Source organism: Ictalurus furcatus, chromosome 24 (assembly GCF_023375685.1).
Source record: "Ictalurus furcatus strain D&B chromosome 24, Billie_1.0, whole genome shotgun sequence".
Classification (NCBI taxonomy): domain Eukaryota; kingdom Metazoa; phylum Chordata; class Actinopteri; order Siluriformes; family Ictaluridae; genus Ictalurus; species Ictalurus furcatus.
This window is the reverse complement of record NC_071278.1, coordinates 12,616,152-12,629,609: the sequence shown is the minus strand read 5'-3', so window position 1 is coordinate 12,629,609 and position 13,458 is coordinate 12,616,152. Positions and strand designations below refer to the sequence as shown.

Genomic DNA, 13,458 nt, shown 5'->3' with positions numbered 1-13,458 from the left:
GATCTTGTTGATTGGCAGTCATTCACTCAACTGTAAACCAAGGTAGTGATGAATAATATAAACCATAGCTTGTTCTTGGAATGATATGTGTGGCTCAAAATAATAAAAATATTGGACCTGCTCTAAATGTTAACTAATAACTAATTTAATTTGCATTTGCTTGCTCGTGAGTTCCGGTGCATCCTGTTGAAATTATTTAGTGACATAAACTGTTTAAACCTCTAGATACCTAGCCAAAGGCTGCACACAATTGCAGTACATGGATATTATTCAGAATCTCATGTATAAGGCTGTGCAATAGACAGAGCAGTGAAAAAATCGTTTCGTACGTCATTTTGTTTGATGCAGCCTAATAAGGCGGAGGTTCAAGTTGCTCCTGAGAAGCACAAAGTTCATGACATTTATAACATGGCCTGTTTGTTTCTCGGTATTTACTTTGAAGGTTAAACTGGCCTGTAGCAGTAATTACATTGTTGCCTCCTACATGATCATATCAAATCGATGGAAGACCTTTAAGGAAGACAGAGGGGTTTTAGAGATGCAAGGCTCAATCTGCAGTGCTGCTAATTAATATCATTGTCTAATTCAATTATTCAGGCACCAAAGCATTACAGTTGCTTAACAAAATCTCTTATTTGAACATCCTGTAACAGGACACAGAAGTCAAGTTTTAAAACCTCTAAACTGATCTTTTAAAAGGCAATGGTGATCAGTTAGAGGAATGGTTATGCAGGACCAGTCTTCTGGACAAAGATTGGCATAGCTTGAGACTAAATTGGATGGTCCATTGGGATTCTCTCAGTAGCTTAAAAAGGAAAAAGAACAGCCCCTAGAATTTTGCCAGTTATCCCACAAGGGTGTGACAGGGGTTTCAATTGCCTTTGAAGATCAGATCTGTTTTCAGATGCAAAACATCTGCTGATGACATGCAGTATTAATATATCTGCTGAGAGAGAAAAAAAATTACAAACACATTAAAAAATACATAATTCCACACAAATATGTCAAACATGATCAAATTGTTAACCAAACTCAGAGCATGGTGTGCTATTTCCCATTGTCAGGTTCATAAAACCTTGAATCAATCACTTTCTCTAGTAAAAATAGCCTTAAAGCTAAGTTAGCTGAGGCTGTGTTTAATCTGTTTTTACATTTTACATTAATAACACACTGCAGTTGTATGCTGTATGGGTTTCAGTTTCATAGCAAGATGACACGCTTTTTGTATTTTAAATAGTAACAGGAGGACAGTAAACAGACACAGTGCTGTGCATGACAAGTACTTTGAAACCGAATGACAGCTTCCCAGTTATTCTCTTGATTTAATGAGCAAGTGTCAATCCTAAATGTCGTAAAGGATTTCAAGTGGATGGCACAGTGTCCTGAGCTACAGTAGGAATAGCTATGGATTTTGCCTGTGTAGAATCATTCAATAAGCTTATAAGCTAGTTTAATATCTTAAGAGCATTTGGTCTTCATTTGTTTAAGGTGTCCTTTGAGGTTTTCTGTTTTCATTCACTTCTTCTGTCAATGGCCTTATCTGACTGACAGATCTGATCTAACGACTCATTCATCATTTAAGAAAGTGTACCACTTCAGTCCCATCTGAAGTCATGTCCTACCATTTCATAAAACTTCACATTGAAAGGCCTATAAAAGTCACGCAACTGCTCGATGACCTCCTGGTCGATTTGAACATGTGTCCTGCCCTTGGACTTGCCAAGGCACCGAGGAGTGCTGCTGCTCTCAGGCTTCTTCAAACAGGGGAAGCCTTTTGTTCGGTTGAAATAGAAGTGCTTGTCAGTGATGATGCGTTTAAGTCCCAGAAAATCCTGCACGCGGCCCAGTTCACCAGCCGGGTCAGTGATGAGCCGTTCGCCACTCACAAAGTGGATCTGTGAGATCCGGAAGTACTGCAGCCAGTTCTCTAGGTGCAGTATGTACATGCCTATGCGGATGGCGTTCCACGAGGTGTCCACCAAACCCTGACTCTTGTTCTTGAAGGCAAGCTCCTCAAAGCTGGGGATGTCTGGCTTTTTGGACAGTGTCTGTGTGTAGTCAGAGATGGCTCGTGTTACTGGATTTCGCACCACCACAATGAGTTTGGTGTCTTGGGACATACTGGCGATGCGGCGTGGAGCCTCACGCGTTACATAGTAGCTGGGTGTTTTCTCCATGGTGATTTGGCTGTCCAGTGTTCGTGGCATTAGGCCTCTAGAGAGGAATAGAAAGAAATGACAGTGGTGAAAGACCTGGGTGCAGTCCTGGTTTAAACTGCTAAAAAATATCTGACATATTAGGGACATATGTAAGATATGTAACAAAATAATAATAATAATAATAATTAATAATAATAATAATAATAACAACAACAACAATAATAACACAACAATATGTTATGTGCTTCTTTACATCATACTTTACATTGAGCAGTGAAATACCACCAATTTGAACCAATCGAACCCTTTAAAATGTTCTATATATGTGCATAAATATTGACCTAAAACAGCATCAGATTTTCACACAAGTCCTAAAAGTAGACAGCGAGAACCCAAGTAAACAAATGAGTATGCTCATCAGGTTGGAAAAGATTACAAAGCCATCTCTAAAGAGTTTGGACTCCACCAATCCACAGTCAGACAGATTGTGTACAAATGGAGGAAATTCAAGACCATTTTGTCCCTCCCCAGGAGTATTGACCAACAAAGATCACTCCAAGAGCAAGATGTGTAATAGTCTGCAAGATCACAAAGGAGCCCAGGGTAACTTTTAAGCAACTAAAGGGACTCTCTCACGTCGGCTAATCTTAATGTTCATGAGTCCACCATCAGTTTGCAGTTTCACAAAGCCATAGAACTGTGTAGTATGCAGAATAAGTAATTATTCTGGCCAATATTCCTAATGAAGAGGTAAAAATAACACTGGCCTTTGGGTTTTATTTATAGAAAGAGAACAAAAATCAAGAGGATAAAAGACAACAGCCAGTGCACATAGGTGCAAGCCTTCTTGAAAAATTTAAATTCTTTTACAGTCATGAAATCAGTGCACATACTCAAACACACACAGAAGCTTTTAATACTTTCAGCCAATATTTCCAGTCCCTTATCTCCCCAGTGTGTTTGATGCTGAAGGGCATGGGGAAATTATCAAATCTCAGCCACATCCTGCACTCTTAGTCATAAATCACCATCACCTGCATTACAGATGCACAATACCGAGAGAGGCTTTGGGAAATCTAGGACACTTGATATAGGTCATTATTATCACAAAGTTTTCCAGTAGAAAGACATTAAATCCTCCAACTTCAAAGTTGTTCAAACATGAATTGGTGAACTACGGAAAGTGAGATTTTCTTCTTTCTTTTTCTTTCTTTCTTTCTTTTTAAACAGTATAATAATCAATACTGTGCTATACAGGTTTTCTGTATTGGTATCAATCTGAATTGAGGGACATTTTTATCCCCTGATAAATTTTTCTCAGAATTTTGTCATATTAAGTAATAGATTTAATAACATTATTGATTATTGTTATGTCTCAAAGAGACCCAATACACATAGATAATTTTATGTAGGAGATAAACTGCATTGGGATATTTTTTTATAATACTGAAATACTAGAACACAATACTTTAAACTGCACTGTGATACATGTTTTGTTAAAAATTAAAAAGAAAATGGCAGGAAAGAATAAAATACTCTAAAAAACCATGTACCAGAGCTGTTCCACTGTCCCAAATGGTGCACTTGCAGCTTGGTGGACCTCGTTTGTGCATGCCCATGAAGCCGCAGGATGTCTCATTTCTCATTTACGGATCCAAAAGGATTCTCACATGCACCCTTTGGAGACGCTTGAATCAAAGCGGACTCGGCATCGGTCTCTTACCCAAAATCCCTTGCGATTGTTAGCGAGCACCAATCACAGTGAAAGGGTTTGCTAAAAGAAAAGAGAGCTGCAAGGCATATGAAAGGAGAAAACCAGATCTTCAAAGAAAGAGTCCTATCGTGTCTTTCGTTATTATTTTACATGACATTAAGCAGCATTAGGGTTACAAATTGTGTGAAACAAACCCATCAAAAGTAATCCGTCAAAACTGAGTATGTACTAACCTAAATTAGATCACTAGCTACTGAATGCGTATAGTCTACCTACACATGATGTCATATGGAGCTACTGGGTTTTCATTTTGTACATCATTTGCATTTTTCAAATCATTTCATTTTTATTTTTTTTTTGTGACAAAATGATCATGAACATTTATGTGTGGATAGAAAATGAAGTTTGTTTCTACTGGTCATAGAATTGCAGCCAATTATTTCAAATTATTTTCAGCTGTCGACTTTGGGTGCGTCTCAACCAGCTCCCTAGTTCAGTAGTTCAGGGCACTGGTCGGGGAGTCGGCCATTTTAGGTGCTGTCTCAATCTCAAAATCCTTCCAGTGCACTCCCTAAAAAAAAAAATCCCACAATGCACCGCAAAAACCAGGACGCATCCATGCTCACTATGTTTCCTTACTGGAAATGACACAATGTTTTCTGAAGCCTCTCAGCTAAAAAAAAAAAAATGGCGGACAAACTCTCAGTCTACAAATGTAAGTCACTTGTTATTGTTGGTGTAGCTCTCAAATGATTACTCAGATTTTTATCTATTTTTATAGATTTGAAATTCTATATACGGTTTGTTTGAGTCTAACGACTTTTAAGTGTTTAATGATTTTTTTTAAATCCACTAGCTCGCCTACGATCCTGCTTGAAGAACCATGACAGAAACAAATGTGATTAAGTGAATACTGCCGGTTGTTGATAAATGACAGTGGTGACGTTTTACAAAGCGGGTACGTCGCTGGAAATTGAGTCATCAGTGTCCCAATATAGTCACCTAAAGAACTGCGCTCGGGCTGCACGATTCTTGATGAAATAGGAATCAAAATTTTTGGACTAGGAATTGAATCGTGATTCTCACTCACTTCTTTGACCAATTTTATAAGCAACAATATCCATATTTTTTTAATTCATACAGACCGTAGTAGCTACCGTAGACCGTTTTCCTAGCGGATTTCAATAGGTGGTCTCGGGTAAGAGTTGAGATGAGCGAGCGGGACAACGCTGCTCATTTTTCCGGCCGAGCACACGCACATCGGATTTATGACACTAACTCGATATGGATTAATTTATTCGGAAAATGATTTGAAAAAGCATTTACACAAGAAAAATTCAGTTAGTTGATACATTCGTCTCCTACGAGAGCTCCTGAGTTTGTGTAAATTTGTGTAAGAAAACTCACTAACATAAAGCTCGACTAAGCTTCAAATCATATATTTGCCATTACTGCAATTTTATGTAGGCCTATAGATTATTCTGTCAAGTTTAACTTGATAATTGTAATGAATTTCATGAACATTGTGCCCAACCGCACTTGAGACTTTATGAAAAATACTTCATCCTTTTAACGAGGTCAAAGAAACCAATTCATAACAAATCCATTAATGATGACAAATAAGACTAGCTGTGCTATTAGATGAAATAACTCTTTTGTGTGTTTGTGTGTGTCTGTTGAAGCTGACACACTGCAGTTCATGAGAATTACTGAGCTTACATTACTTGCTTCTTCCTGGGTTCATATGGGTTTCCTTTGGGTTCTCTGGTTTCCTCCCACCTCGCAAAAACATGCAGGTAGGTGGACTGGCTATGCTACATAGCCTCTAGATGTGAATGAGTGTATGAAGGTGTGTGAAATCTTATACCCGGTGTTTAACCCTGACCAGGATAAAGCAGTTATTGAAGAAGAATGAATGAATGAATGCACATAGGAGGTACTCTTTCATCATTTGGTTGTCATTTTGTTGCTTACAGCTGTCTGTGAACTTTGTCCGCCAAGTTTAAGCTTATGGGTGAGTGGCATTTATCAACATATGCGTGTGAAAACATGCAAAAACATTCACACAACTTTAATAAAACACTTATAAATGAAGCACATTGTCTGAATCTCTTGGAAAACAAGTGTTACAGAGTTACTTCTGTCTACACTGTTAACTGCTGAGTCTGCTATACTTAGCTGGGATTCCCACTAATTTGCAGCTGCAAAACTGGTCCCCAAATGCCACAGCCTGAAATGTGTTCTTGTGTCAGTGGAATGTGATTAGTTTTTAGCCCGCTGGCAGTGTAGGGTATTTCTATTTTTTTCTATTTCAGTATTCTTATGACTGTTGGTTTTGGTGGCCCTTGCTACCAAAATAGTCCAAAACAGTTCAATCAGTTTCAAGGCATTGATTAACAGATTTAAATGATGTGGATGCCCAAATACACTTCGATGCAGAAGTCTTAAGATTAAGGCTTTTTATTTCCGATTTCACTGTTAGCTAGTTGTGCTGTCAATGTCACGTAGGTCTCTGTAGAGATTGAATCCTGTGTTCTTCATCACCGAGTAGGGTCTCATATCTGCAGCTATGAACTTCCCAATTGCTGCCTGGATTGAATTAGTGAGGAAAGGCTATCTGAATGCAGTAGAGAGAGTTTGCTCTGCACGCGTGTGTGTGTGTGTGTGTGTGTGTGTGTGTGTGTGTGTGTGTGTTGCATTGTATTTTCTATCACAGAAGGTTGATGTCAGAAATCTTTGTGGTATAATGCTGCCTTCAATTCCTGTCATAATTACGAGGTGAGTGCACTTGATTCTTGATTAGAATTGTGACTTGCGTCTTGATTACAATTCAGGAGCTTGTATTTTCCCACGAGCCCTGACTTTCCGAGACGGGAGCGTGTTAAAAACAAAACATCATGGCGGCTGCCAAAATAAATGTGATGTCTACAGCTGACAGTAATATTTAAGCAGGTAATATGGCATAATTTTTTCATTTCCTTTCAGTAAAGATTTATAAACCCTCTTGTCACTGATGATGCATAAAAAAAGATGTTTTCTTACGCCGTCCATTTTGTCCGACCAAAACCACTTGAACACAGGTTACTTACAAACAAACGTCCGAGGAGGATTTAAAGGCTGCAATAGCACTAGTATATTCTACACATATCTGGCAGATTTCAGTCCACATTTTCATCCACAACTCTGCATTGTAACATACTGGGTAAACTACGTAGCCTCTCCTTTACATCATACCTTAAAATATTTGGGGGGTATTTTCCAGTTCCTGCCTCACAAGCTAATATGCTGATACCCTAGCTGCACAGCTAACATCCCTGAAGCCTCTCCTGATTCAAGATAAGGAGGAAGACATATGGGATTGATTAAATTGAAATCTATATTACATCTGATGTAATATTAAGCAGAATTTAATGACGAATAGCCTACTTTATTATGCAGATATATACAGATATATCGATCTAAGAGCCTCATATCAAACGAAACTGGAAAAAAGGTCACATATTGGTGCCAAGGGTCACATACTATTCACACCATCTTGCAATATTTTAACTGCCATTTCATCTCGTCGATCCGTTTCTTATTTATTAAAGTAGAAACTGGTCTTGGATGACTGGAAACGTCTGGGAACATTGCCAAGATGGCTACCAAGTGGACAGATTTTACTAGAAGGTACAAACATTGTTAGAAATGTTCTTCCACAAGTAGCTTACAATAGCATTTTTCTACCAGAGTGGGCTTCAGAGGCCCTAAATGATACATGCAGCAGCTTTACCCTAGCTGAATTGAGATATATACTGTATATATTTATAAAATCCGGTTGTCACACACAACATAAAACTGTACAGGCTGCGCAGACAGTTCTTAACATTCTTCAATTAATTAGGCAGATTTTAAGCCCATAGTTGCCATTTATGTAATGTCATTGCCAGTCCTTCCATTTTAGTGCTCCGAAGTGTCATTTACACATGAACTTTATACATGAAAATGTCAACATTTTAAGATAACCTTTATTCCTCTAGGTCAGTGCATGCTAAGGGATCTTTTTATTATTAGTGAAAAAAGCAATAACGTAGATTAATATTATATTGACCGCCCCATGGCAATGAAAGTACGGGTTAGAGAATAAGCTCAAGTCTCTATCAGTTGTGAGTCATTCTCAGTTTTTAATAGGCTTTCCTGGGACAGGAATGACTATAAGTTATCTCCACAGTCCTCAGAAATATCGATCCGTTTAGCTTGATTTATAAACAATGCTCTGCTGGCCAGGCTGTCTCAGTTAGCCTTACCAGTTCAAGGCCAGAGGCAACAATTAATCTTGTACAGAATGGAGCAGTAGCTCATCTCCAAACAGCTTAACTGCATGTTTAAATACATGCCACTAATCATAGCTTTATGTTGATGGAATACACAATAAAGTAGCGTAATCAGTCAGGTCTGTCTTGCTATGTGTACACCATAATTGTAACTTTGAATTATAGGTTTATTGCTCTACAGCAGCTCATATAGCTCATAACTCATATTGATCATGTTGCTTGTGTTAAATCTTAATGAACTGATTTTGCTGAAAGAGATACAGTAAATCCTCATTTATTCAAGTTCACAGATAGCACACAAACCTTGGTGGGTAATATTTATAAAGGGTGAAGTTTCTTTTTTTAAACACCGTTTTTTGTTTGTGCATCCCTTTCCATCTTTGAATGAAGGACCCATTAGAAATTAGCCAATAGAAATTAAGCACACAACCGTGTGTACCCGTGAATTTGAAGCAGCAGCAGCAGCAGCAGCAGCAGCAGCAGCAGCAGCAGCAGCAGCGAGTGACCCTGGCTAACAGAAAGTTAAGTAAAATCTTGTTCTTCAGTGTAAATGTAGGTCAAAAACATTTTACAGTACAGTTCCGTAATTAAATCTTAAGTAGTAGTTCCATATCCATCTGGGGCACAAGGCAGGGGACACCCTGAACGGGGTGCCAAACCATCGCAGGGCACAATCGCACAACTATTCACACACTACAGACTGATTGTAGACTGATTGTCCATTTGGAAATGGACAATCAGGCTACAACACATGCCTGTTGACTGGGGAGGAAACCGGAGTACCCTCGGAGCACGGGGAGAACATGAAAACTCTGCACACACAGGGCGGAGGCAGGATTCAAGCCACCAACCCTGTAGGTGTGACTCAAACGTGCCAAACCACTAAGCCACTGTGTTCCCCAGTAGTTCCTCAATAATTCCTAATCATTATAATAAACGTCTATCACATTACTATGCTGATAAAATGTTTTGTGGTAATGAAATAAACTGGGCTATTCATCACAACTATGCTTATTACTCATCAAAATTATGCTCATGACTCATCACAACTATGCTCATGACTCATCACAACTATGCTTATGACTCAACACAACTATGCTTATGATTCATCACAACTATGCTTATTACTCATCACAACTATGCGTATGACTCATCACAACTATGCTCATGACATCACAACTATGCTCATGACTCATCACAACTATGCTTATGACTCATCACAACTATGCTTATTACTCATCACAACTATGCGTATGACTCATCACAACTATGCGTATGAAACACGTTATGACTTCTTATCAATTTTGGATACTAGTTCCTAGTGATTTAATAGTATGATGAGGACATTTATTTATCACTTTCCTTGTCAGTGAAGAAAGGATAATAGGTAATGTTAATCAATTATTAGTATTTAATGTTTTAATGCTTAAGGTAATGACATAGTACGGACATTGTACGACACTAATACATGCAGATAACAAAGTGGTTTAAAATGGTCATTTTTAATATTATTATAAATTATATAATAATATTTTAATATTAATTACCAAATCATTACACTTTAGTTAACATAGTAGTTTATTACAATGAGTAGTGATTACCGAGGAACTACTATGGAAGCACTTGATTACTTACTGCTAAGTTAATCAGTACTTACAACAATATGGAAACGGGTCTGATCATGAAGGCTAGTTCTCTAGCCTTGTTTTGCTAACTAGTTTGGACAGTGTGTGTTTAATAGTAAAATGCTTTCTTGTATGCTTATAGCCCGAGCAGAAACTGACAAGTCAATGTCAAGGTGTTAATGTCCAGGTACACCAGCTGCTCATGTCCTCTAACAGCATGAGTGTAGGCTGCAACTGACTAAACTTCAAATGATAATTACAGTACTACATGCTGTATATAAATTCTTGTTTTTTATTTTTTATAAGATTTGTAAAAGTTTTATATATTTTTTGTTGTGTTTTTTTTTTTTTTTTTTAAAATAAGATTCCATTTTATATTGTCTTTAAATATTGGTTGCTACAATATAGTTCGACAAGTTATGCTGTAGTTTGTCTTTCTAAAGCCTTCATCATTAAATTTGAACACCTTCAGCTCTACAGCCCTGGCATTAATAACATGACAGGCAACTCGTGCCACCAGGTTTACTGATCGTCTGCTGTCCGAGACCAGTGGATGCTCACCAGTGTACTCGCTCATTCCTAGTGATTTGTCATTGATTTTTTTAAACATCCATACTTATTACGATGCAATAAGCAGATTCATTGAATTACCTTAACAATCAATGATTTTTCTAATTTTTAGCGCTTCATTTAAGCAGGTAACAAATGACACACTGAATTCTCACTTGCCTAAGTAAGAGAACTAAGAATATTAACAACATGTACTGACAATGCAAAATGTTGGCTAGATATTTTTGCACTGTCTTCCCTGAATCCTCTTTAGGCAGATTGATATAGGAGTGCTGAGGGTAAATGTGAGACTTGTGTATTCTTAAAATAGCATTAGTCTGGCTATGAATTATCTTTTTTTTTTTAATTTGTTTTTATTTTTTACTGACCAGGCTACACAATTAAATAATCCTAGAGTAATGCTGAAAAGTCCAATCATGTAAATAGGCTGAATAATTTAAAAAGTGGGGGACAGCAATTGATTTTCTATTAAACAGCCTCCAGTTTACAGTTTGTTCGTCACCATCTTAAACAGTCATAGATGTGTATAGTTGATTACTCTCATTAAAAAGGAGAATTGAGATTTATCATCCCCCTACTGTGTCCTTATAATTTGTCTCCTTGCTCTAAGACAGGTTAGATGAGACACCAGGTGATCCTGATTACATGTGTCAGCTTCCCCCCCCCACAAAACTACCAAGACAAACTGTTTGAACAACCAAACATTCTTTCCTTCACTGACCCATTACTGTTCAGCATCACTAACCGTCTAATGATCAACAGCGGTTCCTGCCTCATCTGCGCACATCTGTTTCCTCTGTTTTGACTGAAGATTGGTTTCTAAGAGAAACAGTTGAATAGCTCTGTCTCTGACAGCTCCAATTAAAGGAAATATGTTAGCTGATGATAAGAAGACATTATTTGAGTTGAGTGGATTCTAAAAGCAAAATGGGTTTTAAAAAAAAAACATTCATATGGTTTTATTACATTTCTCTTCTCCCTTCTAAAGAAGACTTTCCTTAACAAGACACTCAATGGTACAGTGCACAGACCAAACGGTTTCCCAAAAGAAGCCACAACTAAAATATTACACTACTCAATTTATTCACATCAGAGAAAGTGCTTGGTCATAACTGTGTTAAAAATTGTTAGTAATTAAAAACTCAATTAGCTTATGATGAAACTACACAAGACACAGTATACAAACCCCCTTTTATCTTCATTCTGAAGTTGGTATTTCATAACAGTAGGATGGATTAAAACCTAATTGAATTCTCTTCATCAACAAGTTATACAATTAACTATAAACAAAAGCTGTCATTTTAGAAATTGGACACTCTTCAAGATAAATTCCTCTCAAACAATTACTTCCTGACCACCGGCCATGCACTGTATCAATACAACATCCACAAAAGGATATTTCTGAATGCATGGTATCAGTGGCGTTTTCTCTTAATAGAGATTGACATTCCAATTCATCCGAAGGCTTACTCAGTTCATTACTACAGACACATCTACCATCTTATTGTAACGAGGACTGACACCAGGCCATGGTCTGATATTACATCTGAAAGATACAGCAGCGTTAATTGTTTGCCATTCACATGCCCTTGTTTTCACCACTACTTTTTCAGTTATGGTAGCTAGCTTGCAGTGAGTTGGACTTCTGAATTGGATGGTAGATGTAAACATACATAGCTATGTCATTAGGCTACAGTATGTGTCCTTTAATCATTATCATAATTTGTATCTATGCTAACTCTCAGCTGGGCAAATCATTTATGCTACACAGAATCCCAAGCTACTATACCACTGAGATTTTTTTTTTAGTTCTTGTATTGACAATTTATTGTAGACTAAATTGGATTACTGCACCAGGCAAAATGTCATCCGCTAATTACCAATCCCTTCATAAGTGTGCTGACATTAGAGAACTTGAAACTATGCAGGGCTGTTGATCCTCAAGACTGCAGTAAAGAAACCTGAGCTAAAGGATCTAGGGCTGTCTGAGTAATTTAACATTTGAGTACATTAACATTATGTTGTTTACAGTGTGTTGGATGGTCCATGCTGCATTTTTCAACAGAGGATATAAATTGTGGATATATAGCAACCAACAACAAAAAAAGTTTTCAATAACCTGGTTGCACACGTGTGCACACCGCTTAACTGATACTTTGTTAAAGAACCTTTTGCTTGTAATACAGCACTCAGTGTTATTGGGTAAGAGTCTACCAATTAAGCACATCCTGTTCTGGCAATTGTATTCCACTCTTTCTTAAGAAAAATTCTCCAGAGACCTCCAGATCTATCAATTTATGAGGACATCTCCTGTACAAAGTCCTGATCAAGTCACTCCACAGGTTTTCGGTGGGATTTAGATCTGGGCCTTTTCTTCTTTTGAAGCTATTCCTTTGTTTATTTGGAGTTGAGCTATGGGTGATTACCATGATGGAAGATGAAATTTTCATCATCTTCATGTGTCTAACAGAGACCTACAGGTATTCTGCCAAAACAGATTGGTTTTTGGAGCTATCCATGATTTCTTCTATTTTGACTGGAGCCCCAGTCCCAGCTACAGAATAGCTGATAGCTATAATAGCTGAATAGAAGCAGCCCCATAGCATGATGCTTCCACCAGCATGCTTCACCGTGGGCATGGTGTTCTTTGGGTGATAAGCTGTCTTGTGTTTGCACAATATGTTTTAAAACTATGCCCAAAAAGTTATACCTTGGTCTCAGACTATAACAGAAAATAACACATTTTCCCCACAAGGTTTGGGGTGATTTCATTGAGCTTGCATTTTTTGTGAGAAATGGCTTCATCTAGCTACCCCTACCCTATAGCCCATACATATGAAGAATACAAGAGATTGTTGCCACATGCAGGTAGTGACCAGTACTTGTGAGATATTCCTGAAGCTACGTTAATGTTGCTGTAAGAATCTTGGCAGCCTCCCTGATAAGTTTCCTTCATGTCCTTACATCTATTTTAGAGGGACGTCCTGTTCTCAGTGATGTCACTGTGGTGCCCCATTTTCTCCACTTGTTGATGATGGCCTTCACAGTGTTCCATGGTACATCTGTTTTGGAAGTTA

General features: G+C 37.8%; 1 protein-coding gene across 1 annotated transcript in view; it reads right to left on the bottom strand.

Moving 5' to 3' along the window:
- Positions 1 to 1,354: 1,354 nt before the first annotated feature.
- hs3st2 (heparan sulfate (glucosamine) 3-O-sulfotransferase 2) overlaps positions 1,355 to 13,458 on the bottom strand; it is a 32,451-nt gene continuing 20,347 nt past the window's right edge. The window contains exon 2 of the mRNA XM_053613342.1: positions 1,355 to 2,214. Within this exon, the coding sequence (XP_053469317.1) occupies positions 1,596 to 2,214 (619 nt within the window). The 3' untranslated portion in view covers positions 1,355 to 1,595. The remainder of the gene's footprint in view (positions 2,215 to 13,458) is intronic.